At 30.5% G+C, this 27644-nt stretch overlaps 1 protein-coding gene across 1 annotated transcript; it reads left to right on the top strand.

Moving 5' to 3' along the window:
- The first annotated feature begins 246 nt into the window (after positions 1 to 246).
- On the top strand, positions 247 to 27421 carry LOC142323015 (mitogen-activated protein kinase 1). The gene is made up of 8 exons (XM_075362114.1): positions 247 to 391; positions 496 to 606; positions 9194 to 9328; positions 10564 to 10680; positions 17977 to 18144; positions 22186 to 22374; positions 23025 to 23145; positions 27132 to 27421. The coding sequence occupies exons 2-7, from the start codon at positions 541 to 543 to the stop codon at positions 23142 to 23144; spliced, it is 795 nt and encodes a 264-aa protein (XP_075218229.1). The 5' UTR covers positions 247 to 391; positions 496 to 540; the 3' UTR covers position 23145; positions 27132 to 27421.
- Positions 27422 to 27644: the final 223 nt, after the last annotated feature.

Genomic DNA, 27644 nt, shown 5'->3' with positions numbered 1-27644 from the left:
CATTATGGTCAATTAAATTAAAAACCTTGTTTTACCAAAGATCGAAGGACCTATAACTAAACACCTGATATTACTGGGAAGTAACTTGCTATGTCTTCGTTTCATTTTATCCTCGACACCATTTGCAATTAATCATCACGTGGCCAAAATATTGCAATCCTATTGGTTCGTGGATGGGAGGGGTTGACTTTGATATTGATCTGGAGGGGGTGTGACATCATGTGTTCATAGGTCAAAGTTGTGCTTATTTGCCCATTTTTACACTATTATTGTTTTGTCATGCCATCCTAATACCGTGCTGTATTATATTTATATTTCAATGTACATAATATGATGTAATTTTATTTCTATGTGTATGTGTACACATGAATTCACGTGTTAATGAATTCAGGTATTTGAAATTAATGTGACTTTATTGATTATTAAATTTAAAATAACCAATAACTTTTTGGAATTATTGAATTTTTTTTATTGTTTTGTTTACTTCTGTTACAGATTATCGATATACGTGACATTTTAAGGGCAGTGACAATAGATCAAATGAAAGATGTGTACATTGTACAGTGTCTCATGGAAACAGACCTTTATAAATTACTGAAGACACAGGTATTTTTTATTATTGCTTTCTTAAAGTATATAATTTTTAAGTAAATTTGTAATTTTTGTACATAAAATTAAAAAGAAAAATTGTTACTTCAGTGTATCTGGTTATCCTAAAGTAGAAAATTTATATCTTGCAGAAAGGATTTTGCATAAACCCTGGTATACGTTAAAAGTCTTTCCAAAAAAGTCTACATCTAAAGGGTGAATATAAGGACTAAATCAATGGATACTAATTTGTTCACTTCTTAAGATGCTAAAAAGCTGAAATTCAGATTAAAAAGTTTTTATTCTTGAAATAAATTTATGAATTTCTATCTTCTGAGTTGGTTGAATGCTAAAATTTGCATTTTTGTTAACTTGGCTAATACCAACATGCCAGGTTTGGTCTTCTAACAACTTAAGTAAACCTTTCATAATTAATTTGGTGATTCACAGATTAATTTTTATACTTACATATTTGTCATTTTTCTAGGTGTTATAATTTATAATTACTGTTAATAATATTTTAAAAATTATTTTTTACTTTGCCGATGATATGTTTGATTTTAAGAGTATTCTACTATGTTTGATGATTATAATTACCATTATTAAATTTATTACGTGCAACTGTTGCACTAATTCTAGTTTTAAATTATATATTAGTTGTCTAATTTACATTATCATGTTGGTCACAGGCAGTTTTTTAGATATCATATTTGTCATTATTATTATTATTATTAATAGTTTTCCTTTTATGTATGTTTCTATATTTAATATTAAATGAAATTTAAACCACCAAAACACAATAAATAGGTAACTTTAACTTACCATATTAATTCCAAGAATTGATTTTCTCATGATCCCGTGTCTTCAGGTGGTATTTAATTTTATAATTACATTAAAATAAATTAATTTATTATTTATGAAATTTAATTTTGTCGAAAATGTCTATATTTTTGATATTTGTATTATAAATTATATGTATGGACATATTTAAACAACTTATTATTATGAAGACCAAAAAAAAAATGACTTTTTTGGTAACAACAGGTGTTTCAAAGGAGGCAACCCCTTTGTTTGACGAGGTGAATTTATTACAAAAATATTATGTTAATTAAATACTTTTACTACAATATCAAAATTACCTTTAATAACTTTACAATAGATGTTCAAAATGATTTCCTGTGATCCTGATGCAGGTTCGTACGTGTCGTAACATTTGCAGATACTTTTCGTAATGTTTGCTCAGCAATGTTTAAAATTTCACTTTCAATGTTAGACTTCAATTCATCAAGTGTATGAGGATTGATTTTAAAAAATAACTTTTTAATAGCCCCAAATGAAAAGATCTAGGGATCTTGGAGGTTACAACCCTTTTGATATCAAATGATGGCCAAAAAATTCCTGTAACATATCCAGCATTTCATTAGCAGTATGACAATGTTGCGTTATCCTCCTGGAACCGACATTCTCATTCATGTAAATCTAATATGGCAATAAACTGTTCATTTAAGTTGCGATAAACCACATCGTCTACAGATTTGTCAAATAGTAAAGGCCACATTACAAACACCAATTTTATGTGTGTGTAATGGTCGTTCATGAAACATGTGAGGATTTTCAGCACTCCATATTCGGCAGATTTGGCTGTTAATGTAGCCAAGGTTTCTAAGGGAAACTGGGCCTCGTCGCTGAAGTAAACACAATCAAATATTTCTATACCATTGTCATCAACAAGAGAACAAAACCGACAACAATACTGTAAATGTTTTTCGTGGTCTACTTCTTTCAGTACTTGAACGATAGCAATGCGGTAAGCATGCAATTGTAATTCTATAGTAGCCCTGAAAGCCCAGCCTGTGAAAATAACTTTCTGAGCGATTTTCTGGGTGAGCGAGTCAAATGTTCTTTCATATCCTCCAGAACTTCTATTGTTAACAGGATGTTCGACATGTGCTTTTCCAATCTTGTACACTCCCAGTCTCACAAAATTTATTAATCAGAAGTGATATTGTCAACTTATTAGAAACTGAAGAATTGGGAAATTTTATCCGAAACCTGTCTCACTCATTCATAAGATTTATATGCGCAATAAGTCTCAATAATAAACACATGTTCGTCCTCAGAAAACGACATAACTAACACAGTAGAGATGAATTTATACTGGTATAGCACTAATAAATAAGAAAAGGACATTTCAACTGACATATAGGGAGAAATAAAATTTACCTTCTTAATCTTAGGATTCTGTCCTTTTTGAAACACCATTATTATTCAAATTAAACGGGCACACAACAGAAAAATTGTTATCTGTTTAATTATTATTACGTGTAGAACAGAAAAAAAATTTGAATTATAAACCGTGCATACATTCCATACATAAGCTAGATAAATAAAGTAGGCTGTGATATCTCGTAGTTCAATCCCCATCATGACCTTACTACATATAACATCATGAAACATTGCCTGTCCTGTGCACTACCATCTTGCATTGCATTTTAACTGATGATAAAAGCATCTACGCTTGAGAGTATAATGTGAATATGAGCATCTGAGTGACAAAAATCCAACATCCAGCAGACTGATATCAAATCATGGGTTTTAATAATTACTACGTACAACTTAAGTTTAAAAACAAAAGTTTGGGTTAAAAAGTGTTTATTAATAGCTGATAATCCAGTTAAAAAAACCTGAGGTATGTTTGTTATAAAAAATCTGTAGTCCTGAATAAATTTTTGGACTGCTGTTCCCAAAAACCAAGTACAATTGTTCCCTCATGTGTTGTTTGCTCTATCAGGTCAAATTTTTCAGATTCTAACAACCAATGCAAACACAGAATGCAAACACAGAATTGCAAACACAGAAGGTACACTTCCCAGTTTCAAACAGTGGATCTGTTTTCTTCCCAATCATTAGCAATTTTTTAATTAGTAATTGAAATTTTTTAAGTGCCTTGTAATTAATTTTAATGGAATTTTTAGTTCGCATATTTTTTTGTCATTGTGGTTCAAACATCTGTACACACTGCTGCACAACATTTTTAATAATATGGTTTATTATTTTTATGTATAAAATCCTAGTGGAAGGATAGTAATCAAGATATGAGGGCTATTCAGAAAGTAAGGAACGTTTCCACCTGACCCCGATAGGCGCACGCCAATCGCGTATATATTGGTGTGCTTGTGCTCGACACCTCAGTCAGCGTCCAGCCGTGACAACGGGAACATCTCCGCACTGCCCATTTTTTTATATACAAATTTGAAATGACTGCTGCAATCGAAAATCCCGCCAGTTGTGAGGTGCGGTCTGTGATTCGTTTTTTGTTGGCAAAAAACTTAAAACCAATAGAAATTCATCGGGAACTGTGTGAAGTGTACGGGAACAACGTAATGAGTGAAAGTTCTGTCAGGAAGTGGTGCATTCAGTTTAAAAATGGCCGAACAAACGTTCACGATAAAGAGAAGACTGGACGTCCGAGCATTGTGACTGACGATCTGGTCTCCAAAGTTGACGAAAAGATCCGTGAAAACTGCCGTTTCACAATAACTGAGCTTTCTCTATGTTTCCCACAAGTTTCACGGACTTTATTGTTTGAAATTGTTTCACAGAAGCTAGGCTACCACAAATTTTGTGCAAGATGGGTGCATCTCTGAGTGGTTGAGATCACAGGCGGCAGAATTCTATGACACAGGAATTTCAAAGCTTGTCCACTGCTATGATAAGTGCCTGAATTTGTATGGTGATTATGTTGAAAAGTAGTATTTAGTCCCTCTTTCACATGTATATAATAAAAAGTTTTTCTTGTACTTGGTTTTTTAAAATTCCAAAACGTTCCTTACTTTCTGAATAGCCCTCGTAAATAAATAAAAATGGAATTAAAATTTATAAAATAAAATTTATTCGAACTCTAAGGGACAATACAGCACACTGCACAACAGAATAGTCTACTGAACTCATGATGTGATGAACTTGGGCTGTCAGGTGGTGATGTCATAGAGTTTGTGATATAAAGCTGTTTCTGGCAAACAAGCAATTTTAAAAAAAAACCTACTCTGTTTAACCTTTCTCAGTTTATATAATTTTCATTTTTCCAATCTGTACTCCTTTAATGAATATCTAATCAGTAAAATTTTGAAAAATTTACATTGAAAATGCATTTTAGTACTCATTAAAATGTATTAAAGGCTTAGAAAATCCTTTTAATCAGTTTTTTTCATTAAAAATAGTACATTTTTTAAATTAAGTCAGACAAGATAATAAATGTTTAAACTTAATTTATTGTATTTTGTTGAAATATTTTTTATCTACATTGTCAATAGAATTTGTTGCAGTTACTATTTTTTGACAAATTTAAAAATTTGTTCAATTTCCTTGAAAAATCAATAACTAAATAACAATATAAATAAAATAGTTAATGTACATGACAAAGTGATTTACAGTTTATTCATTAAAATCTGCTAGAAATGTCACATTTAGAGCTTATTAATAAAAATAACTCTGTTAAAGTAAATACATCAGAAGGGCAGATTTCTGATTTTAGTTAAGAAAGAAACAGCGTGGCACTGCAGTAATGATTTTTGAAAAAATATTTCTTTTGGTGTTTTAGCTAGCTTTCAGTTTTTTTTTTGTAATTCATGTCATGTTAGTATCATGTGTACTTTTGTAATACTGCAAGATATTCTGTATTGTTCCAATAAACATTGTACTTGTACATTTGTTTTTTCTTCCTCCTTTTCACATAGTTAATTGTAGCTGCATCAGTTGCTTAACAGTGTTACTTGCTGACAACCAACTTTGATATTGTTACCCATAATATATTTGTTTTTGAAGTCATGCTCAAGAAAAAAGAAAAGCTTCAAATTGATCCAAAACAATTAAAACTTCAAAACTGATTTTTGGACACTAACCACTTTTCTTCATATCAGATCACATATTGGATTTTTGCAAAACTAGCTTGAACCTGGAGGTGCTCACAAAAATCTGGTACGACTTCAAACATGATATTTTGAATTTGAATCATTGCGAAACCAGCTCGCACCTGGTGGTGCTCTTAGAAATCTGATGTTGGTTACAAACTTGATGTTTTCAGACCATTGGGAAAGCAACTTGCATCTGTTGGTATTATCAAAAATTAATTTTTTTTGTCCAGTAGAACAAAAAAAAGCAAAAACTGTTCTCAAAAACCAAGTTTTTTGCCTCTAATTCTGATTCCTGTGAACTGATTTACTTTAAAATCAATAGAGTTCTGTTCGCAATAGGTTTACATCACCCCACTAAGTTTCATGAAAATCGGTCACGATTTACATCCAGTAGAATGGATAAAAAATCTTATTTATACATATGTTTAGAAACATTGCAGAATCCAAAATGTTCATGAAAATGTCCAAAATGTTCAGATTCCAAAATTTAAAGTAAAGTTGGTCTGTTCCCCCTGACTACCCCGTAGAAAATTTGACTGGGCAAAGTAGCAGTTTCCAAAAATTCTTTGGAAATCCGCTAAAAACAATACATTGGTAGATTTAGTGAGAAATTTATAAAAGTAAATCTCATAGTTGTACACAAATAGATGTAGGCAAAACCAACAGGTCATTTAAGGAAATATTTTTAGGGTATATAACAACCTATAAAAAAAATACAAATATTGTAGAACATTTATATGTAAATAAACATAAAATAACAATTTTGGAATAATCTTAAATTTTAAAAATTAGATTATTTAAAAAATATTATATTAAATTAATTTAAAACCATAAATGATCTGATGAATAAATAAAATACGTACAAAAGGATATTTTTAAACTTGGAAGTTAAAAGATATTGAATTTGAAATAGCTTAGTAGCATAATTATATCACTCCACATTCAAAGAAGGAGGTTTTTTATTATGTATCTGTTGTATCACTAATAATATTGTAATAACCGAGAAAGGATTAGGATCATCTCTTGCTTTTTGTGTTTTGGTTGTGTGACTCATCTGCTCACTTAACATTCATCATCAAATAATTATCTGCTTGAGTTAGGTCCTCTGTACCCAGCCAAACGTTTGAGCTTCTAATAGTTCCCATTTCAGTTTAGATTGCCTATAATTTTCACTCAATCTGGTCTGTCTTTTCTGGATTTTTATTGACTCTTCTAGTATAATGTTAATCAATTCTTATGTTCCCCTATATATCCTAACTTACCTATCGCTAATTTTTTTGATTTTCATTCACTTTCCTCATTACTTCTTTTCTTTTTTTTTTTACTATGTCTGCCCATTTAATTTTCTCCATTATCTTTCCTGCTCACATCTCAAATGCTTCTACTATTTTCCTTTTTCTTAGTGTTCACACTTCTCATCTTGTATAGACAAACAACATTATTCAAGATACTTGGTCCATCTTACTACATTGCAACTATTTATGTTTTGTTAAAAATTGATATTCTTGTTTTTAGCAAATTTCCAAAGAATTTGGAAATCACTATTGCACGTAGGCATGTTTATTTAAATATATATAAATGTATTAGATTTTTTGTCTGCTGTATTTAATCCAAATCCTAACCGAGTTTGACAAAACTTTGTGGGGTGATTTAAACCTATTGGGAGTAGTGGCTTATTGATTTTCAAGTGAATCAGTTCACAGGAACCAGAGTTAGAGCCAAAAACAGGGTTTGGGTGCATTTCAGTTTTTTTTTTGTTCTACTAAGCACAGTTTTTAAATTTCCTTTTATTTTTTAAGAATATATTAGTTTAAGAGATAAGACTGGTTTGATGTTTATTAACTGTTCTATACAATGCCTACGTAGCACTGCTGAAGTGTACAAAATAATTATATTTATACTGTCATAAGTAATATTTAAATAAATTATAATGTATACTAAATTAAATGTTTAACTAGAAATAATTTTTTTGATTAAATTCTGATATCCTAAATGAGAAACTTAAATAATTGAACAGTAATACAATAAATACTATTTTTTTTTAGCTGATTTCCAAAGAATTTGTAGAAATCGCTACTGCAACTTGTCAGATTTTCTAAGGGGGTGTTGGAAGGGAGGAGGACCAGCTTTTCGTTATGTTTTGGTGTCTCCTGAACACAGTTATGCAATGTTTATATACATGTGTTTGTATGTATGTATGTATGTAGGTATGTATGTATAAGAGTTTATTGTCCGTTCTACCAGATGCAAATCTTACCATTTTGACAAAACTTAGGGGGTGATGTAAACCTATTGGGAATAGAGCCCTATTGATCTTCAAACAAATCGGTTCAAAGGAACTAGAGTTAGAGCTAAAAAAGTGGGAGTTTTGTTTTCAAAGTTAACTAAAACCAGAAATCCATCGTCTGACACACTTACTGTGACAGTTTTATTATTTTATGTTTTTACACCTGATTAATGTGAACTGTGAACTGAACTGTTTTATGTCTTCAGTTCAACCTTCTTTTGCATAGACAGTCTTTGTAACTAATTGTCTCCTTTCTCATTACTTTGGGTTTTCTAACATTCATTTTCAAACTACATCGTCATAGTTTATATTTAGATTTAAAAATGAAGTTTATTATTTGCAGTGCATTTTTTAGATTATAAAAAAGCTTCATTATATTACCTAAAGCATGAAAAGATTTTTTTGGCCCATATTTTTTAAATTATTTTGCTAAGTATTAGAAAATATTTTTAAACTTTTTTTTAAATTTTTCACTTGATACCAAAAGTTTCACTCTAGATAACAAAGTTCACATGTGTATTTGATATTTGGATCATAATTTACTTATATCAGGAAATAAAAAAGCAATTATTTCAAAGACTATAACTAAAAAACAAAGAATCTCTAAATTGTGTTTTTGACTGTATTGAGTTTTCTGTACTACTTCCTACACTGACCTTTCTTTCTGGATCACCTTATGTACATGAAGGAGGTTTGTTCAAAAAGTAAGTAAAAGTCATGGGAATTTCATTGATAGGTGGTTGTACCATCAGTAAAACCTAATACATCATTCTTTGTATGTTGTACAGTTTGTATGCTGTAACTGTTTAAGTCAGTCATTGTATATTTTTGCCATTTTTGTAATGAGTGATTTACCCAAGCAACATATAAGAATGAAATTTTATGTGTATTTATCAAAACATGATGTGTTGATGCAAGCATACAATAAAACTTGTTTTAATTGTACTCAGCATTTTGAATGGTTTGGATGGTTTAATGAGGTGTGAATCAGTTAATAATAATGATAATGATTTGGGCTCAGGAGTTCTGCCATGAGATGCCTTTTGTTCTACAATAGTTAAAGAACTTATGAATTCTAATCACAGTTTAATTTATTATTATTGCATCATGATGCAATGTAACAAAGCTTTTTTTTTATTCATGATGAAAAATTTTCAGGAACTTGCTGACTTAGGATAATTTATCAAAAAAGAATACAATATTAGTAAAATTCTGTTGAAAATTTGTTTTGATTGCAAACAATCACTTTATAGAGGTTTCTTTACTGATTGTTATAGTCAGTTAATTGTTGAGAAGGAAATTTACAAATACAGTAAAGTTATAACCTAATACATCCAGTTAAGTGTTGTGTAGTGTAATGTTGTACAGTTAATGTTGTATTTAATTATTTGTTTGCTTGTTTCAGAGACTCAGTAATGATCACATCTGCTATTTCCTTTATCAAATACTACGGGGTTTGAAATATATTCATTCAGCAAATGTACTTCACAGAGACCTGAAACCTAGTAATTTACTTCTTAATACGACTTGTGACCTCAAGGTACTATATTTACCAATCGTATTAAATTTAATTGAAATTTAACTCCACTCTATAATTACATGATTGATCTAATTTGAAATTTTTTCATATGTACAGTTGATATGTATGTTGGTTATTTTTTGTTATTGTGTAAAAGTTAAAGCAGTATTAATATTTTATGTTAACTTCTTTCCATGAAAGAATATTTTTGTTACTTTAATATTATGTATTACAACTTTTCGAAAGATTACCATACCATTGTAAATTATGAAGGTACATTGTATACTTGTTTAATTTTCAGCTTATTTTAAGCATTTGTATTCTTTAGGTGACCTGCCATGAGATAATATTGGAAATATTATAACCATTCTTAAGAAGAACAGTCATTTTACATCAGGTTTACTTAAAAAGTGGACAAAAAATGGATTCCTGTAGGAATCCATTTTTGGAGTCCACTCCAAAAAAAACTCCATTTCTTGGAAATGGAGTCCTGTGTTATCTTACTGGTGATTTCATGACTGATAAAATTTATTTGTGTCAAAATACTTAAGCTTTGTGATGTTTCCACTCACTTAAATGAAAAATGTTGTAACTGTTTTAAGGAGTTTTTTTGTAATGACTTCAATGAAAAATTGACAGAGGAAAATACCCCAGAGTGTATTTCTTTGATTTATGTTTTGGTATACATACACTTTGCATTGTAATATATACTTCAGAATAATATAACGTTTTTATAATAACCTTTTGAAGTGGAATGCAGTCTACCTATTTTTCCCTCATTGCAGGAGTGATTTATCAAGGACAGAGCATTCTGAGTCATAATCCATAATTTCTTTTTAATAAACATTTCCCTTCAATTTTAATGGATTTATAGTTTTTCATTTTATTTTTCAAAAAACTCTCTAAATTATATTAATACACTATTCATTAATACACTAAAAGTTCTTGTTTATTATATTTAGGAGAACAGAGTTTCAGAATCCACAAATTATGTGCTTGTAAATGGTTAAGTTAACTTCACTAACCAAGTTAAGCATTTATGAGATAATTTTCTCAGAAACACATTTAAAATTTTTTATATTTATTCATTTGATAGTGTATTCAATCAAATTTTATATAAATCATGTTCATAAAATTACACATTAAACTGTTAGTGAGGTATAAAATACAATCTTATTTCAGTTAATGTTTTTGATTTCTGTTAGAATTATGTAATCCTTTCTCTTCTATAGTATGTTTTTTTTTTATATATATAGATTTGTGATTTTGGTTTGGCGAGGGTAGCTGATCCTGATCATGATCACACAGGATTTTTGACAGAGTATGTTGCTACACGATGGTACAGAGCACCTGAAATAATGTTGAATTCAAAGGTTAGTATTATTATACCAAACAACTTAGTGTTATAGTGGAACCACTGAAGAAACTATGGTATGTTCTGTAACTGAATTTCTGTTCTTTTTACTGGCATGTTTGTATAATTCTATTGTGAGTGAAAAGAAATCAAACAAATTTAAAAAAAATAGGAGAAAAAAATATTAAATAAAATTATCTTCAGAGAACAGTGTTATGAGGTGCAGTTCAAAAGTAAGGGCCAATAAGTTATAAATAGCAATTGGCAACACTGATTGATTCAAGCAATTGCAGTAACATTAAGTGATCTGTTGGGTATGTAATTGCCACATTGCCGTCAGTTCATTGTTATTTGCCTTTGCAAGATTGTGTGTAAAATTCATCATCAGTTGTGTGTAACATATGGGCTTACTGCAGTGAGTAAAGGAAAAATGAAGTAGTGGTATCATGAGTTCAAGAAAGGTTGTTCAAATGTTCACAATGAACAGAGAAGTACCAGGCCTGGTGCGTGAATGCAGAAGTGATAGAAAATCATCACTTTATGATTAGCAATCTTATTCTAGAAATTCCAGAAGTTTCAGACGATATTGTTGAGAATCATGACTGACACTCTAGGTTACTGTAAACTGTGTGCACAATAGGTGCTGAGAATGTTGACAAGTCAAGTGCTCACAAAGTTTGCAAAATGACGTCTGCACATGCTTTTCTTGACTGCTTTAACCTTGAGAGAGAAACCTTTTTTCCATATCAACACTAGTGACGAAACGTGGATTTCATACATCAGTGCTGAGATGAAACAACAATAAATGCAGTGGCATTTTTTGTATTTTTATTTAGTTCTGCTTCACCTAAACCAAAAAAATTCAAACAAGCCCAGCTTCGAAAAAATCAAGGCAACTACATTCTGGATCCACAAAGGTGTGCTTTTGATTGATTTCATGGAACTTGGAACATCAATCACATCACTAGTTTCTTGTGAAATACTTTCTAAACTTGTCTTGCCATTCAAAGGCGATGTCGATGAATGCTGAGATTAGTAATAGCTCTTCACGATAATGCATGTCCACACATGCTGCATGCACAGCAGAAACAATTCAAAAATTTGAATGGGAGATTTTTTATTATCCCCGTACAGTCCTGATCTCATGCCCAGTGACTACCATCTCTTCTTATGCGTCAAAAACTGGCTTCCATCTCAATGATTTCAGGAAAGTGAAAGTTGAAAATCTTGGTGCAAAATGGCTTCAATCCCAGATGGCAGAATTTTTTGCAGTGGATTTGAAGAAACATGTTTCATGATATCAAAAGTGTTTGGAACGAAATGGTTATTATGAAGAAAAATAAATATGTTAATATTTGAAGCCATTAATAAATTTCTCATTTTCTTACCTATCACCCCTTACTTTTGAACTGCACCTTGAATACTGAACTTTAGATTAATTGGATGTAGCTACATTAATTTCATATCCATAACAAAGTAGTGTAACTAATTTGAAGCATAGTTACCAGTAATCAGTGAGTTGTGTTGGTCTTTATTGTAAATATTTAAGATTTAGAATTTAAGTATAACTTTAAAAGTTATTTTTTTCCTTTAATTCTTTTTGATTTGTTTTTATGAATTATGTTTTGTTATGTTATGTTTTGTTAATAATTATGTTTTGTGAGACACCCTGTGTGTCTCACAAAACAAGGAAAGATTTTGTACAGAATCTTATCCTGAGAAAATCTATGTAAATGTTAACAGAATATGAAGAAGAGAGTTGACTTTTATCAGACTGTTTTAAATATAAAACAGACTGAAACTTGGCAGAAAAATACTGTATAATAATTTTAAACAAAAATAAGAATCATTTTGTTGCAACATTTCTTCTTTTTTTTTTACTGTCAATTTAATGAATTTATTGTATATGAAACCTAAAAACTTGTTTTATAAGTAACTTTTCAAAATTAATAGCATATAGATTTGGAATCTATTTGGTTTTATTAAATTTTTCAGTTGAAAAATCATATGAAACCTTCAAATTGTATTCCTTAAGTTCAAAGAATTTCAATATGGTTTCATTTTACTCTTTGAGTTGAAATCAGGCTGACATTTTTCACAACCTTTAACTCAAAAACTAAGCTTTTTCAGATTTATGATTATTTGATTTTTTTTTATTTTCACTGGTAGAATATCTTTCAGTTTCTTGAGTTTCTTGATTTTACCTTATATATTTATGTATATTTTTTAGAGTTATATTGGTAAAACAAATAAATTGACCATTTATTTGTTTCTCTGAACTTATTTTAGTGCCTGTAAAATGGAAAATCAACTTAACTTATGAACATGATATTTTTAACTAACATAAAATAACAAATATAGAAAATAATTTAGGACACTTGAGTTCTCAGCAGTAATGGTAATAAAAATAATATAGATTAAAAAAATAATAAGAAAAATATAACACTCCAAAATTTAAATTCATTCATAACATGATGAGCCATCAAATAGATTATGAATATGGCAATTTATTTAAGTTTGAACTATCTTGAATATATTTATTTTATATTCTGAGGCTGGGGTCTGAGACCATACAATTTTTCTGCCATAAGCTACAATTTTCTTTATATTTTTCCTTTTGTGCACTAATATTATTTTTGCATAAGTTATAATTTATTATAAATCAATATGAAGATGATGTAGTTATTGAAAGGATTCAATGAAAGGTGGTGTAAGTTCTGGAAGAATTGGTGAGTTCTGTTTTATTACTGTATTAGGTTGGTTTATTTAATAAATTTATTATTGATAATCATTTAAATGGAATGTATATGAGGAGAAGGGTATTTGATAAGTCTACACAAAAATATGACAGTTTTTTGAGGACATTTTTTTTCAATTCTCAAGATAATCTTCTGCATTTTGCTGAAGAGTGGAGCTGGTGCATTCATTGTCTTCGTAAAAAGAAACTTCTTTGTCAGATAGATTGCCTTTCTCTTTATTTCCTCATTTAGAGATGTTGCTCCATGCATAATGTTGTCCAGTTATTGTTTGACTCTTCAAAAATTCAATGATTATGCTATGAGCATACCAAAAGATAGTGACTCATCACCTTTTCTGGTGATGGAATGGGTCTCACCTTCTTTGGAGCAAGTTTCCTGACTACATACAACCCACTATTTTTTACTGTTCCTTGGTTTCAGATTGGTAGTATTGTATCCAGGTTTCATCAGCTGTTATGAATACAAAACATCCTCTTGATTATATTGAAACAGTCCCAAACCAAGCTTAAAGATGTTTATTTGTTCATACTTTTGATTACTTGTGAGCAAATGCAGCACCCATTGAAGACAATTTTTTCACTTGTAACTATTTGTGCAAATTATAATGCACCCTTTCATTAGAGATTCTCGCACACTTTTAAGCATTTGCCCAGCATCACCACGTCATGAATTTTTTCAATGTTCTCAGTAGTTATAATCCCAACAGCCTATTTGGAACATTGATTGTTGATTGTGCGCATGACTTATCTGAAAATAACCAAACCATTTGTAAACTGTTGTAATCAATGGACTTTTTTTGTGAGGAGGGGGAATACCAGTTACATACGCCCTATAAGGAGCAGTGTCAGACTCACCACAGGTTCCGCAAGGTGTTAATTAAAGTGCGTATATGTTCCTGCGCCCTATCAACTAAACCTAAACCCCCTCACCAACGCCCCAGTCCTGGGCCAGACCGGCATTGAAGCATTACCACAGTCCCGATGGGAGCCTTCAGATTCAGTCCCTGTACATCATCAGCATTCCTGATCCATGCAAGCGCGGATCAGCGAACAGCTCAGCAGGGAGCTGTTCTTCACACTTTTGTTCTCCAGTGGTGCTCTTCTGCCTCTCTCACTTTTCCCAGAAACTATCATTCCACTGGCGACACTGTAAAAATCCTACCGAGTACCTAGCTCAGCCAGCCAGCATTCCAGTTCTCTCTTCTATTTCCTTTGTACTGAGAATATTTGGTACCATACTTGATACCAGTTCCTATTGTCTAGTTTCTTTCATCATAAATTATATCACATCTTCTGGTGTCAAGCTGGCTAGTTTAGGCGAGACTCTAAAAGCATTCCATCTGCCACAAACAAAGAACACATATTCCAGAGTACCTTCTGCTCCATAATGTATACAGTCAGGTGAGGATCTTCTTATGAACCTGTTTAGGTATGCCTCAAATTCCCTGTGGCCCGAGAGGAACTGCGTGAGGAAGTATGACACCCCCCACAACCCCTCCGGACACAGGGTTCAAGTCGGGGAATCAGATGACTGGTTCATGCTCGTTTAGTTAGGCTTCCCAGGACGCCTGCCATTCTTCCAGCATTATTTGGTTTGCCTGCTTCTTGGGAACCCCATTGTGAATTTTGCAAATCAAATTAATCCTGAGGCTGATCGGTGGCACACTGGCTATTACTCCAACTGCTTCCCTGGATACTGCCAATATGCCATAGTTGATGTGATCACCAGTCTACGCTGGAATCACTGTAAAAGCCGACAGCTCCTCTTAATTTCTCAAACTAACCTCCAGGCCAGGGCCGCATATAACAGTACAGATGTTGCTACTGATAAAATAAGCTTCCTTACACCTGCTCTTGGTTCAGACTTTGTCGGCATCAGTTTCCTTAGAGCAGTCATGGTCCTCTCAACGTTTGCAACAGTCTCCCTGGCATGGGTACTAAATTTCCTGGATCTCTCCAAGAGTACCCCTAAGTACTTAACTACCTTATCCTACTTTATTATTTGTCCATCTACTACAACAGCCATATCCCTCAGTTTCTGTCGGCCAACTATTGGCAACACCACCGTCTTGTTAGGAGCCAGCTCCATTCCCCTTTTTCTGAGCCAGCCTCTGACTTTCTTTATAGTGTCATTGGCCAACTCTTCAACAGTCCTTTGTGTTTTCAGCCACCAACAGGGTCAAATTGTCAGCCTACGCGACCATCTCAGAGCCCCCTGGTAACTCCATGCACAGAAGGCTATCATACACCACATTCCTAAATATTGGCCCAAGAACCAAATATTGGCCCACCAAATATATTAAAGTATTCCTGTCCTTCCTCTGTATCCACCAGTAGAGTTCATTCATGCAGATACCTGTTGATGACTGCCAACAAGTATCTGCTTACACCTTTTGCTCGCAATGCATCCAACACCACACACCATGGAATGCTATTAAATGCATTCTGTATGTCCAGGAAAATTAGCACAGGAATTTGTCTTTTCCTCCTTGTTCAGGTGGTCTTGTTCGCAGCCCATTGCATCACGTAGTTAATAGCATCAACAGTAGAGCACCCCTGGATGAAGCTGTACTGATTCTCTGAGAAACCACCGGAGAGCTCTGTCTCCTCCAGTATCTGTCTAGCAATCATCTGTTCGTACAGTTTTCCTATTGAATTATAAAAGATATATAGGTCTGTAATTCTTATTCTCTTCATCCGGTTTCCAGGTTTAGGGACCAGGACTAACCTTGCAACTTTCCAGTTGTAGGGGAAGTCTCTCCTTCCAAAAGCCACGTTCAGCACCTCCAACAGGGCCCAGACATGGCACTCTGCCAATCTTCTTATTACTGACCCCAGCACCCCATCTGGACCTGGGCTTTTCTTTTTATTGATCTTTTTCGTCGCTAACTGTAACTCCCCTAGAGAGAACTTGTGTACTTCATCATGAGCATCTCAGTCCACTCCTTTTCCACAGTACAGAAAATGGATACTATCGCACTCTTTGTCTGCTCCCTAGACAAGCAGGGGAGCTGTCTACCCAGCTTCTTAGTTGCTATCTGGAAGCCTCTTCTCCAGGGGTCGGAATCCAAGTCAGAAATTAATTTATTCCAAGCATCTGATTTTGATTTTTTAATCACAGCGCTTAGTTTCTTCCTCACCATAACGTTTATCAGCTTGGCTTTATCTTTATTTTAAAAAGCCAGGCTTTTTTGTAGTTTTACCTTTCAGAATGTAATGTTTGATAATCACATGAAATTCTCTTTCATACATTTTTTCACAAACCTTAATATTTGATCAATTCAAGTGACTACTAATAACAAAATTATGATTGTGTCTGATTGAAACTTGATGTGTGGTCCAACAAGAGATGCGGGGAAACTAAGAATAACCCCAACAATGTAAAATGAACATCATCTCTTGACTGCATGGATGTAAAAGAATACTTCAGGAAATTTATTTAAATTCTTCTTTATGTTTTGGGCCAGTACCAGCTATGACTATACTGGTCTTTCCAGCCCTTCTTGGATTACCTACAATTGGATTTTCTACCTATACTATTCAATCTATCAACTTACCTTCTAATAGATTTATCCATGTAACTGTTTTTTTTCATCATTTATTTTTTACATTTGGTCTGTCAAATTTTTTCCATAACTTTTAATTCTCTCACTAAAATTGAAAATATCTAATTAATCTCTGTATTTACAATATAAAACTAATAGTGCAATGAATCTTTTTTAGATTGCTTAATAAGACTTTACATTTCCATTCTATACAGAAAAATTGAAACTTATGCTGTTTTATAAAATTTTATTAAGGTTTCTCTTTATACTTTACTTCTCAAATCTCTTCTGTTAGTACTACTGTTATTATTAAATCTTTCAATTTTACCTAATAAAAGTAGTGGGATGATTTGCCACGAATCAAAATTTCACATCCCAGATATATTCAGTACTTGTTCCAGTGTAGTATTTCATTATAATTTTTGATCTTATTAAATCCTTGTCAATTTTTCTAGCATTTGCAACAAGTTGTACGTAAGATATTACGTATATATACATGTATATATATTTTTTTCAGCAAATGTTTTCTTTTGGGCTATGATCTTAAATCAACAGACTCAATGGATATCATTATTTTTATAATTATATTAGTAATTTCTAAAAATATTCAGGTAAAAAAAAAGTAATTTAATATACGTTCATAAAAATTGATAGATTAATATTTACAGGTATTTGTAATTTAAATAATATATTATTTAAATTTATTAATTTAAAATTTGTGTTGTCTTTTCATAAAATATTTTTCAACTTTTTTGGATCTTGTCCACATTTTTTACTTATTTGTTAATAGTTTCGGTTTTCAATTGGAATTGTAGAAAATATAGATTTTGTAATTTTGTGGGAGTACTGTTAATTTTTCAACACATAACAATACAATGCAGTTGAAAATACAAAAATTAAAAGATTAATGCTTATTTATCTCTTTAATATTTTTAATTTTAAAAATAGAAATATTTGTATTATGAATGCTACTGTAAGTTACAATATTCTGAATTGTTTTACTTACTTTCAGGGTTATACAAAATCAATTGATATCTGGTCAGTTGGATGTATATTGGCTGAAATGTTATCTAACAGGCCAATATTCCCTGGTAAACATTATTTGGATCAATTGAATCATATTCTTGGAGTTCTTGGCTCACCATCATCTGAAGATTTGGAATGCATTATTAATGACAAGGTAATTTTTACTCTATTATGTTGATCATTCTTTAGAACAGTCATAGTTGTTTCATCCTGTTTCTATAACTACATTAAGGAACAAATTAATCTGAATATAATTTGTTTTTTCAAGATAAAATTAATTTTTACTAGAAAATATGTACAATAATGAAATTTATTAAAATGTATTATTTATGTCACAATTTTGCTGTTATTAGTTAATTTATCCTTTTTGACATCAACTCTACCAACGTAGAGCTGTTACTTTTTTTCATTTTGAAACCGAACACATATACTGTACAGAAGTAATTAACTTAATATGGCTTATGTCATATTTTATGTTATTTCACTAAAACTCATAAATTTTTAATATCTCATAAATATAGGAAAGTTTCTTCTTGCTCAGCTGCAATTCTTGAATTCTATTGTTTTTTAAGACATCTTATCACTTTCTTGGATGTTTGCCATGAGACAAGGTTCTATTGGAAGTTAAAAAGATTTTTGATCTTCTGATTAAGTGAGAACAACCATTTTTTCAATTTTTGTATTTTTGATTACGTTTTTCATTATTCCCTCTATTGAAAAGTGTATCCTTCATGTGCGTAAAACAACCCCAGAACATTTTTTAATTTTGCATTTAGGTGGTTGCAAATTAGTATGCTAACAAAACTTTCTAATCTGCTGACTTTCAAACTGAGGATACTCTCTTGCCTTATATAAAAAAAAAATGACGAGAAAATAATCAAATTCTTCCACCTCTCAATGGTCCTGTTATCCACCAGAATCTTGGGTAACAATGTAGAATTAATTTCATTTTTATTTATTTACTAGTAAATGACCTTGAATAAGAGTGATTTCCTTCTTACATCTTTGTTTTCCTTGTCTGTTTGTGAGAAAGGAATCTTCTACCCTAAACCTGCTTGATATTTCATTAATAGTATCTGAACCAATCAGTTCATTGATTGGGAATTTTTCTTTGAATAATGGATATTTACTGTAGAGTAGTAACTCATTTTACATGCTTTCATGAGGATTATATATATTATATTAGATGAAAAGAACAAAATACAAATTTTTGCTATAAATACATTAAAAATATAAATGTTTTATTTATATTTATAATATATTATTTTTATATTTTTATTTTTTTTAAATTGAGTTACTTTTTAATGTTACACTCAATTAAAATAGCAGCTTTTAGTGGTAAGTAGAATTTTTTTTTGTTATTGGTTTTTGAGGGTTTATTTGTTTTCTATTTATTTCAGTAACTGTCTACAATAGGAGGATACATATAAAATTCGGTGTATTTTCTTAAACTGTGTTTTTTCTCAGAATTTTAATTTTGGATATATATTTTTATTTGATCTTAATGTATTAAAAAAATTAATTTATGTAGTTATGAATTATTTCACCTGCTTAAGGAAATGTGACTGATGTGAATTTACATAAGAAACTCAACAGATCATTTAAAATAACATTTTTGGAGCATATGAAGTCATAAGAAATCAAAATGTAATATCTAATATAGCAGAGTAGCAGAGGAGTTTTTAAACACACTATAAATTGTGTAAAATGAAAGATTAAAAAGTTTTGAAATAAATGACAACATGTAGGAAATTAGAGAAAAATCTAATTTATAAATTAATTTAGTTTAATAAATTTAATAATAATTTAAATTTAGTAATTTTTAACAATTTAATATTTTAAAATTATTAAATTTATAATTTAAAGATAAAACCAAATTAATTAATTCACAGGTAGATTGTAAGGGGGATTTTTTTTTTTTAATTAGCAGAAAAGGAATAGTAGGTGCTGCCTATATTAACTGTAACACTAATAATTTAATTACAATTATATAAATAATTTGATAAAGTAACAAAGTTTTTTAAATGTAAAATTTAATTTTCTTATTTGCAAAATGCTGATTATAACGGTTCTTTAAAAACTTTATTCATCAGAAAGTACATAGGATCAAAAAGGTGATAAATAGTTTGAAAAGTTATCATTGTAAAATTTTGTTTAATGTTGGGGGTCCTTGACTGTTATTTTTAATTTTAGGAATGTTTTGACAATTTTTGAGATGAATAATTTGTTAAAAATTAATAGACGTGGGTAATTAAATATTAAATAAATACACATTCTTTGAAGAATATAAGTGTTTATATTTATTGTAATTTTATGTTTTAATGGTAACATTTTAATTCAGAATTTTATTGTAAAATTCCTATTATTGTCAATTTGTAAGGATAAGAAAGGCATTTTGGTATGCACTCCTCTAGGAATTAACCACAATCCTTTTGAAAAAAATGTTCTATTTAATAAAATAACATTTTTATTTTAAATTGTAGTTTAAAAATATAAATTGCATTTTTAAAAATATCCAAAAAATGGAAATAAATAAGCAAAACAAAAATTCATTCAGAACATGTTTAGCTGTAGGGCGTATCATTCTGAATTGTAGCAGTAAATTTTCCACAGCTGTTACATGGGGTACTGTACAAGATTAAAATTAATAATTGCCTGTGTTATCAGTAAATGTAAATGCCTGAATTCATATACTTTAAAAAACTCTGTATTGTATAAATTAGATAAAACAGTTAAAGTAGAACATTAAAAAATTGAAGTATTTTTATATTAATGTAAATAAAGAAATACATATTTTATTCTTGGTACATAAAAAAATTATATGAATCGCATCAAGAATGTGTACAAAATTATAAAATAAAAAGTAGAATGATTAAATCATTAATCCATATTAATATTATTATGTCTGTTAAATATTAAAATATTTATTTATATTAATATTAATCCATATTAATCATTTAAAAAATTAACACATGAAATAAAATAAATTCATTAAACATAAAAAATTAGTGAAAAATAATTCCCAATTGTGAAGGTATTATTGAAATTGTTTTGAGCACATATTTATATACATTTTGAAAAGATGCAGAACATTCAGGATTTTTTAAACATTTTTAATTAATATCATTTTAAAATTTATCGATAGTAATATCGTTTCTGTAATAGAAAACCTTTTAATTGTACTTTAAATAAATTAGTGAGAAGATTTTTTATAAGCTGAAGCAGTCCAGTTGTCCGGTTTGATAGAAATAGATTTTGTTATTTTTTAAGAATAAGTAACTGTTCATTTAGCAAAGATTGCACATTCATAAACATAAACACAAGGATAAGTTAACGTATTTCATTATCTTTATATTCATTTACACAAATCATACTTAAAGACATCAGCTAAGATAATGATCTTACAGCCCATTTTTGTATCTTAAAGTTTGTTCTGAATTTCTGAGGGAGCCCTCAGAAATTAAACATAATGACATTATGCTTTAAATGAGAATATAGATAAGCGTAATAAATATTTAATAATCATGACAAGTTTACTGTTTTATTAAGATGCTTTAAAGCAAAACAATTCAGTTTTAAATTTGTTACAAATGAAATCAGTTTTTCATTATTCCAAGAGAACTTGTCATGTAATAAAACACCCAGAAATTTTGCTTTATGGTCAGCAAAATACTGTTGTCATTAATGGGATTTTATCTGTGTGATCAGCATTGTTACATATTCCTGAGAAGAACAGTGCAGTAGTTTTATTCATATTTAAACTTTGTTACAAATGCATCCAGTGAATAATTTTTTTAACTACTGTCGTAAAATTTTTAATACCTTTTAAATGATTGAATTCAGATATAGATACAGTTGTGCCTACATCTAACCTGAAGAGGGTTGTAATGATTGGTTCAATATTTTGAGGCAGGTCAGTAATAAACAATAAGAAAAGTAAGGGAATGAGAACACTTCTCTGAGGCTCTCAGCGTTCTACATTGATTACAAGAACAGTTCAAATCTTTCTTCAATATGAATGTGGTTACCTAATTTCACCCATAACAACTGAAAATAATACCATTTAAGATTGATGAATGTTAATTAATAATCATAAATTATTAAAGATGTGTGATGTAAGATATTTGTATTGTTCTTTTACAATATATATATATATATAATAGTGATAAATATTGACTTTATAAATTATTTTTAGGCAAGGAGCTACTTACAGTCTTTACCATTTAAACCAAAAGTACCATGGACAAAACTTTTTCCTAATGCAGATCCTAAAGCACTGGATCTACTTGATAAGATGTTGACATTTAATCCTCATAAACGTATTGGAGTCGAAGATGCTTTAGCACATCCTTATTTAGAACAGTACTATGACCCTGCAGATGAGGTAATTTATTATTAATATTATTACTATTTGTTGATTACTAAATTATTATTTTTTATTATTAAATCATAAGATTTATGTTTTTAAAAATATGATTCTATCCGATTATTTGTAATTCTATTTCATGTACCACTTGATAAAAGTATATTAATAATACATTTCTCTAGCTTATGTTATCAGTTGTGATTAACTGGAGTATATTACATAGTTACTATTTTAAGAAAAGGTATAAGATTTTGGTAACAACACCTCTAGTATCTATACAACACCTGTGATGAAAACTGAAGCTGTTTTAACTTTATTGTGTGTATTTATAAATATGAATTTTTTATAAAAAGTTGTTTTAAAGATGGCAGTCGTCATGGTGGAGTAGTAGCAGTTTCAGCTTGTACCCAAAGATCCTTGTTTAAAATCCTGGTCTTCATATTTCTTATATATTATTAAACTTCATTACATATTCCTATGCACAAGCTTTGAAGTTATTTGTTTAATTAATAATAGAAATAACATACAAAAAACTGTATTTATGCTTCAATCCAAATTATTAAAAAAGTCGATGTCCAGACTTTTCTTTATTATTCAGATGTTGTATGATTTAAGTTAATAGTTAGGGATATTTGTAATAAATATGCTGTTTTTTTGTATTTTTACAGCCTGTAGCTGAAGAACCATTTCGGTTTTCTATGGAACTGGATGATCTGCCCAAAGAAACTTTAAAGAAATATATATTTGAAGAAACAGCGATATTTAAACAAAAGGATCCAAATATCTAGTGTAAGTTGAATAATTTCTAGACAGTATGAATCGCTGGCCTTCATGGCACAAGTGGTAGCACCTCGGCCTTTCACCCAGAGGTCCTGGATTCAAATCCTGGTCAGGCATGGCATTTTTCACACATGCTACAAAGCATTCATCTCATTCTCTGCAGAAAAAATGCTTAACTCCAGACCCGGAGGTTAAACACAAAAAAAAAGAAGACAGTATGTCTCATTTTATTTTATTTTTAAATTAACTGACTGATCTTATTCTAGAATTCTGCCTGTTTCCTGTTGAATTGAATGAATACCAAAGTGCTTTAGTCGCACTGCTTTTTTTTTTTTTTGTAGAATGAAGAGATAAATTTGGTACATATACTGGCAAACACTACAATATCATCTTTGACTAATTGTACCTTCATCCCTTACATACAAAAAAAATAATCCAAATAGTGATTCAGAGATGGTTATCTCCATAACACGGTAAATAATAATTATTCCAGTGAAATTACTGCAAAATAAAAATTAAAAAAAATAATTTCATAACAAAACTTACCTTATAAACTGTAGCCTTTGTATAATTATAGTTGTTTCATGGGAAGTCTACAATTTGCTAGTAATTCATTCTCATGTTACAAAGAGTTCAAAAATAAGGGTCAATTGGAAACAAAATGAGAATAGTTGAAAAAATGAAAAATTTATTAATGGTTTCAAATACTTACCTTTTTACTCTGTTTTTCTACATCACCATTTCATTCCAAACACTTTTGATATCATGAAACAAGCTTCTTCAAACCCACTGCATAAAATTTTGCTGCCTGGGATTGTAGCCACTTTTGCATGGAGATTTTCAACTCTTCACATTCCTTGAATCATTGAAATGTAAGCCAGTTTTTGAGGTGTAGGAAGAGATGGGCGTGAGATCAGGGGATGATCAAATATCTCCCATCCGAATTTTTGAATTATTTTTGTTGTGCATGCAGCTGTGCGATATTGTGAAGAAGAACAATTCCTAATCTCAGAATTCCTCATCATATGTTTTAAGTGGCATGATGCAGTTTAGAAAGTGCTTCACAGTAAAGTTGTGATGTGTAGATGTTACAGGTTCCATGAAATCAATCAAAAGCACACATCCTTTTGGTCCCGAAATACAATTGCCATGATTTTCCTTCAAAACTTGGCTTGTTTGAGTTTTCTCGGTCTAGGTGAACTGAAATGATGCCACTGCATGTTTCGTCTGTTGTTTCATCTCAGCATTGAATATGAAATTTATGTTTTGTCACCAGTGACGATGTGGGAAAAAAATTTGTTTCACTTGTGGTTAAAGTGGTTGAGAAAAGCATATGCAGATGTCATTCTATGATCTTTGTTAGCACTTATCAAGATTTTCAGCATCTATCAGGCTCACAGTTTATGATAGCCCAGAGTCATCTTTGAGACTTCTGGGAATTTTTGAAAAAGATTGCTAATCGTAAAGCGACAATTTTCTCTCATTTTGCATTCACACATTGAATGAGATATTTGATCTATACACTAGGCCTGCTATTGCTTTGTTTGTTGTGAACATTTGAACAGCCTTCTTTAAACTCATGATACCATTGCTTCACTTTTCCTTCACTCATTGCAGTAGGCCCATATGTTTCACACAAGTGATGGTGAATTTCAGGAGCATTATGTCTTCCTGCATTTAGAAATCTAATTGCTGATTGAACTTCACAACTGGTGGTATTTGTTATTACCATACTTATTTTAACTTACTTCTTGCAAAGGTAAACAACATTGTAACTGCAATGTGGCAGTTACAAGCCCAACAGACCACTTAAAGCTAGTGCAAATGTGCGAATCAATCATTGTTGCCAATCGCTATTTATAACTCATCAGCCTTTATTTTTGAACCACATCTGATATGTTTTTGCAGATTCATTTTTCATCTTTGGTTACAATATAAATAAGAAATTCATCACCCTTTTTCCTATATTGATCAATAAGTATCAAGACTGACATTTGATTTCAAAGTGTAATGTTTCCTTTTGCTTATCTTCTTCAGGCAATTGTTGAGGAACAATACGGCATAGATTTTTTTATACTCAGGATGTACGTGAACAATTTTATGTAGGAGAGACCTTGAAAAACAGAAATAGAGCTTTGTAATCCTCTGAAAATGAATCAACTAGCCTTATAAATTTCACTGTCTTCTTATTTCACCAGTTCTCTAGTAAAAAGATAGGTCATCATGTTGAACATTCATTCTTTCTTTATTGGACATTAAATACTTTTTAATTTATTTATAAACATCCACAATGTATTTAAAAATTGGATCGGAATTTGATTTTCACAATCAGTAGGAATTTCAATTTTCTTATTGTATTTTAAAATGTGAGAATGTGCCTATGAAAACAATGAATAATGTATTTGCAATTATAAAACTTAACTGATTGAGCTACTTGGTATCGACTGACTTTATTGACTGCATTGTTGCTGGTATGTCCCCCAGCTTCTATAACACGAGTGCTATGTGCAAATATTCTTTGGTTTTTGAATGACCCTTATTAATAGAAAATGAGATAGCATTTAATAGGTGTTGGGTAAAGTTAAAAAATAAAAAAAACACACAGCTAGTATTTGCCAAAAGAAATTGGACTTTAATGAAAACAAATTAATATAAGTTAATTATTATAACCTTAAAAACTACTTAATACATCAGCTGAAATCAGCGTCTGAACAATGATAGTTAAATGAAAAAATACATGAGTACACGCTTCTAAATACAGATTTTGACAATATACGTTTTTGACGAAGCCTGAAAGAGAACATGAAACACCTTAATTTTAATTATAACTTTAGAAAAATATAACACCCATAAACATAGTGTGTCTGAAAAACTATTGCATTGCTGACAAATGCTGTAATATTGAAAAATTAGGAATGAACAAATGTCATTAACTTAGAAACATCAATTACAGTAAATCTTAATTGGCACTGGCCTTTCCTGATTTGTGAACCACAAACTTAACATTAAATAATGTAAAATGTAATTCTAGTTTAACGTAGAAAAGGACACAATAAATTACAGTACAAAAGAGTTAATTACAATATAATCACACTGAACTTAATTGAGCACATGAAATAGGTTGCAGCTGAACAATGACAGCCTTCTGTAAGTAACCTGTCGTGACTGTACTAAAGTGAAATTGAAACTTGAACGGCATAGGTATGATGAACTGAATGTTCCACAAATTTGAATGATAACATAATGGTTTAACGTAATGAGTAATGAAAAACTGAACTTGCCTGTAGCACACAAATATTTGCCAGAGATGAACTCGTAACAGCAAGTACAGAAGAATACCTATGTAGTCCTGGGCGTAGTCCGCACGGTGAATCAGGAATACAGAGGTGTGATGTGGTTTAGTGGTAGAATGAGGCATGGAATCTCAGATGTGTAGTGATGAGTTTGAGATTCTGCTTGAAGGTGAATGTTACCACAAAGTATGCAGGAGAGTATGGCCATAGGCGACTGCACTGGGGAGATGTTGGATCTACTCTGCCGAAAAGATGGCGAAAGAAAACGGGGGTAACCAGATCCAGGTAGTGGACAGGAGAGTGTGTGTATGTATTAGTAAGGGGACGAAAAAATAACGGGTGTATGAAAAGGGTAGTCAGAAATACCTCGATAGAAGAATGGACGCGGTCGCTAAGGATGACGGTGGGAGGGTCGAACACAAGAACAATAATAGAAACAGGTGGACTTTACAGACCCAGAAATACGAAACAAAGTGAGATTTAAACATTCCTTGTAACAAAACAACGGGACCCACCCTAGCTTGGAATTCGTAGAAAATAACGGAAAACTTTATGCCAGAATGGCGTAAACAATAGGTAATATTTTATTTTACGCCTACAGTATTGAAGAAAGGACATCACTTAATAGAGATGGTAATGTTTAAGTTAAAATGTTTTTAAATTTTAATTTTAAGAAAAATAATTTACTTTTGTTTGTTACAGGTGACGATAGAAGGTGATGAAGTTTACTGGTAAATTATTTTTATTATCATTAATAACAATATTATTGTAATTCTTATCAGTATTTATCATCTTTGTTAATGCATACTTTTAATGTATATGTATTTTTTATTTATGCAAAAAAAAAGTTATGTGATTTTCATTTTTTATTTACTTATAAATACTACAATCAGATGTCACTTTAGAAATGTGCTAAGGAATTAGCCTCATATAAGTTTTTGTTCATTTATTTCTTAAATATTTTAATCTCATTTCTAATTAATTTTTAGTTGTACAGCTCAACGTTAATTATTTAAAAAAAGATTTCTTTTTAAATGTATGGTATATTGTCATTTAAATAATTGTAAATATAATAATTTATAAATTTATTATTTATAATAGATATTATTATAAATAATAATATTTATTGCCATTTAAATAATATAATAGTGGTTTTATTTTACTGGTTGATAATATACTTTTTTCTTTATAGTTTAATACTTGACATCTTATTGT

This window comes from Lycorma delicatula, chromosome 4 (assembly GCF_047948215.1).
Source record: "Lycorma delicatula isolate Av1 chromosome 4, ASM4794821v1, whole genome shotgun sequence".
Lineage (NCBI taxonomy): Eukaryota > Metazoa > Arthropoda > Insecta > Hemiptera > Fulgoridae > Lycorma > Lycorma delicatula.
The sequence above is the reverse complement of the archived record's forward strand: the minus strand, read 5'-3'. Positions and strand labels throughout refer to the sequence as shown.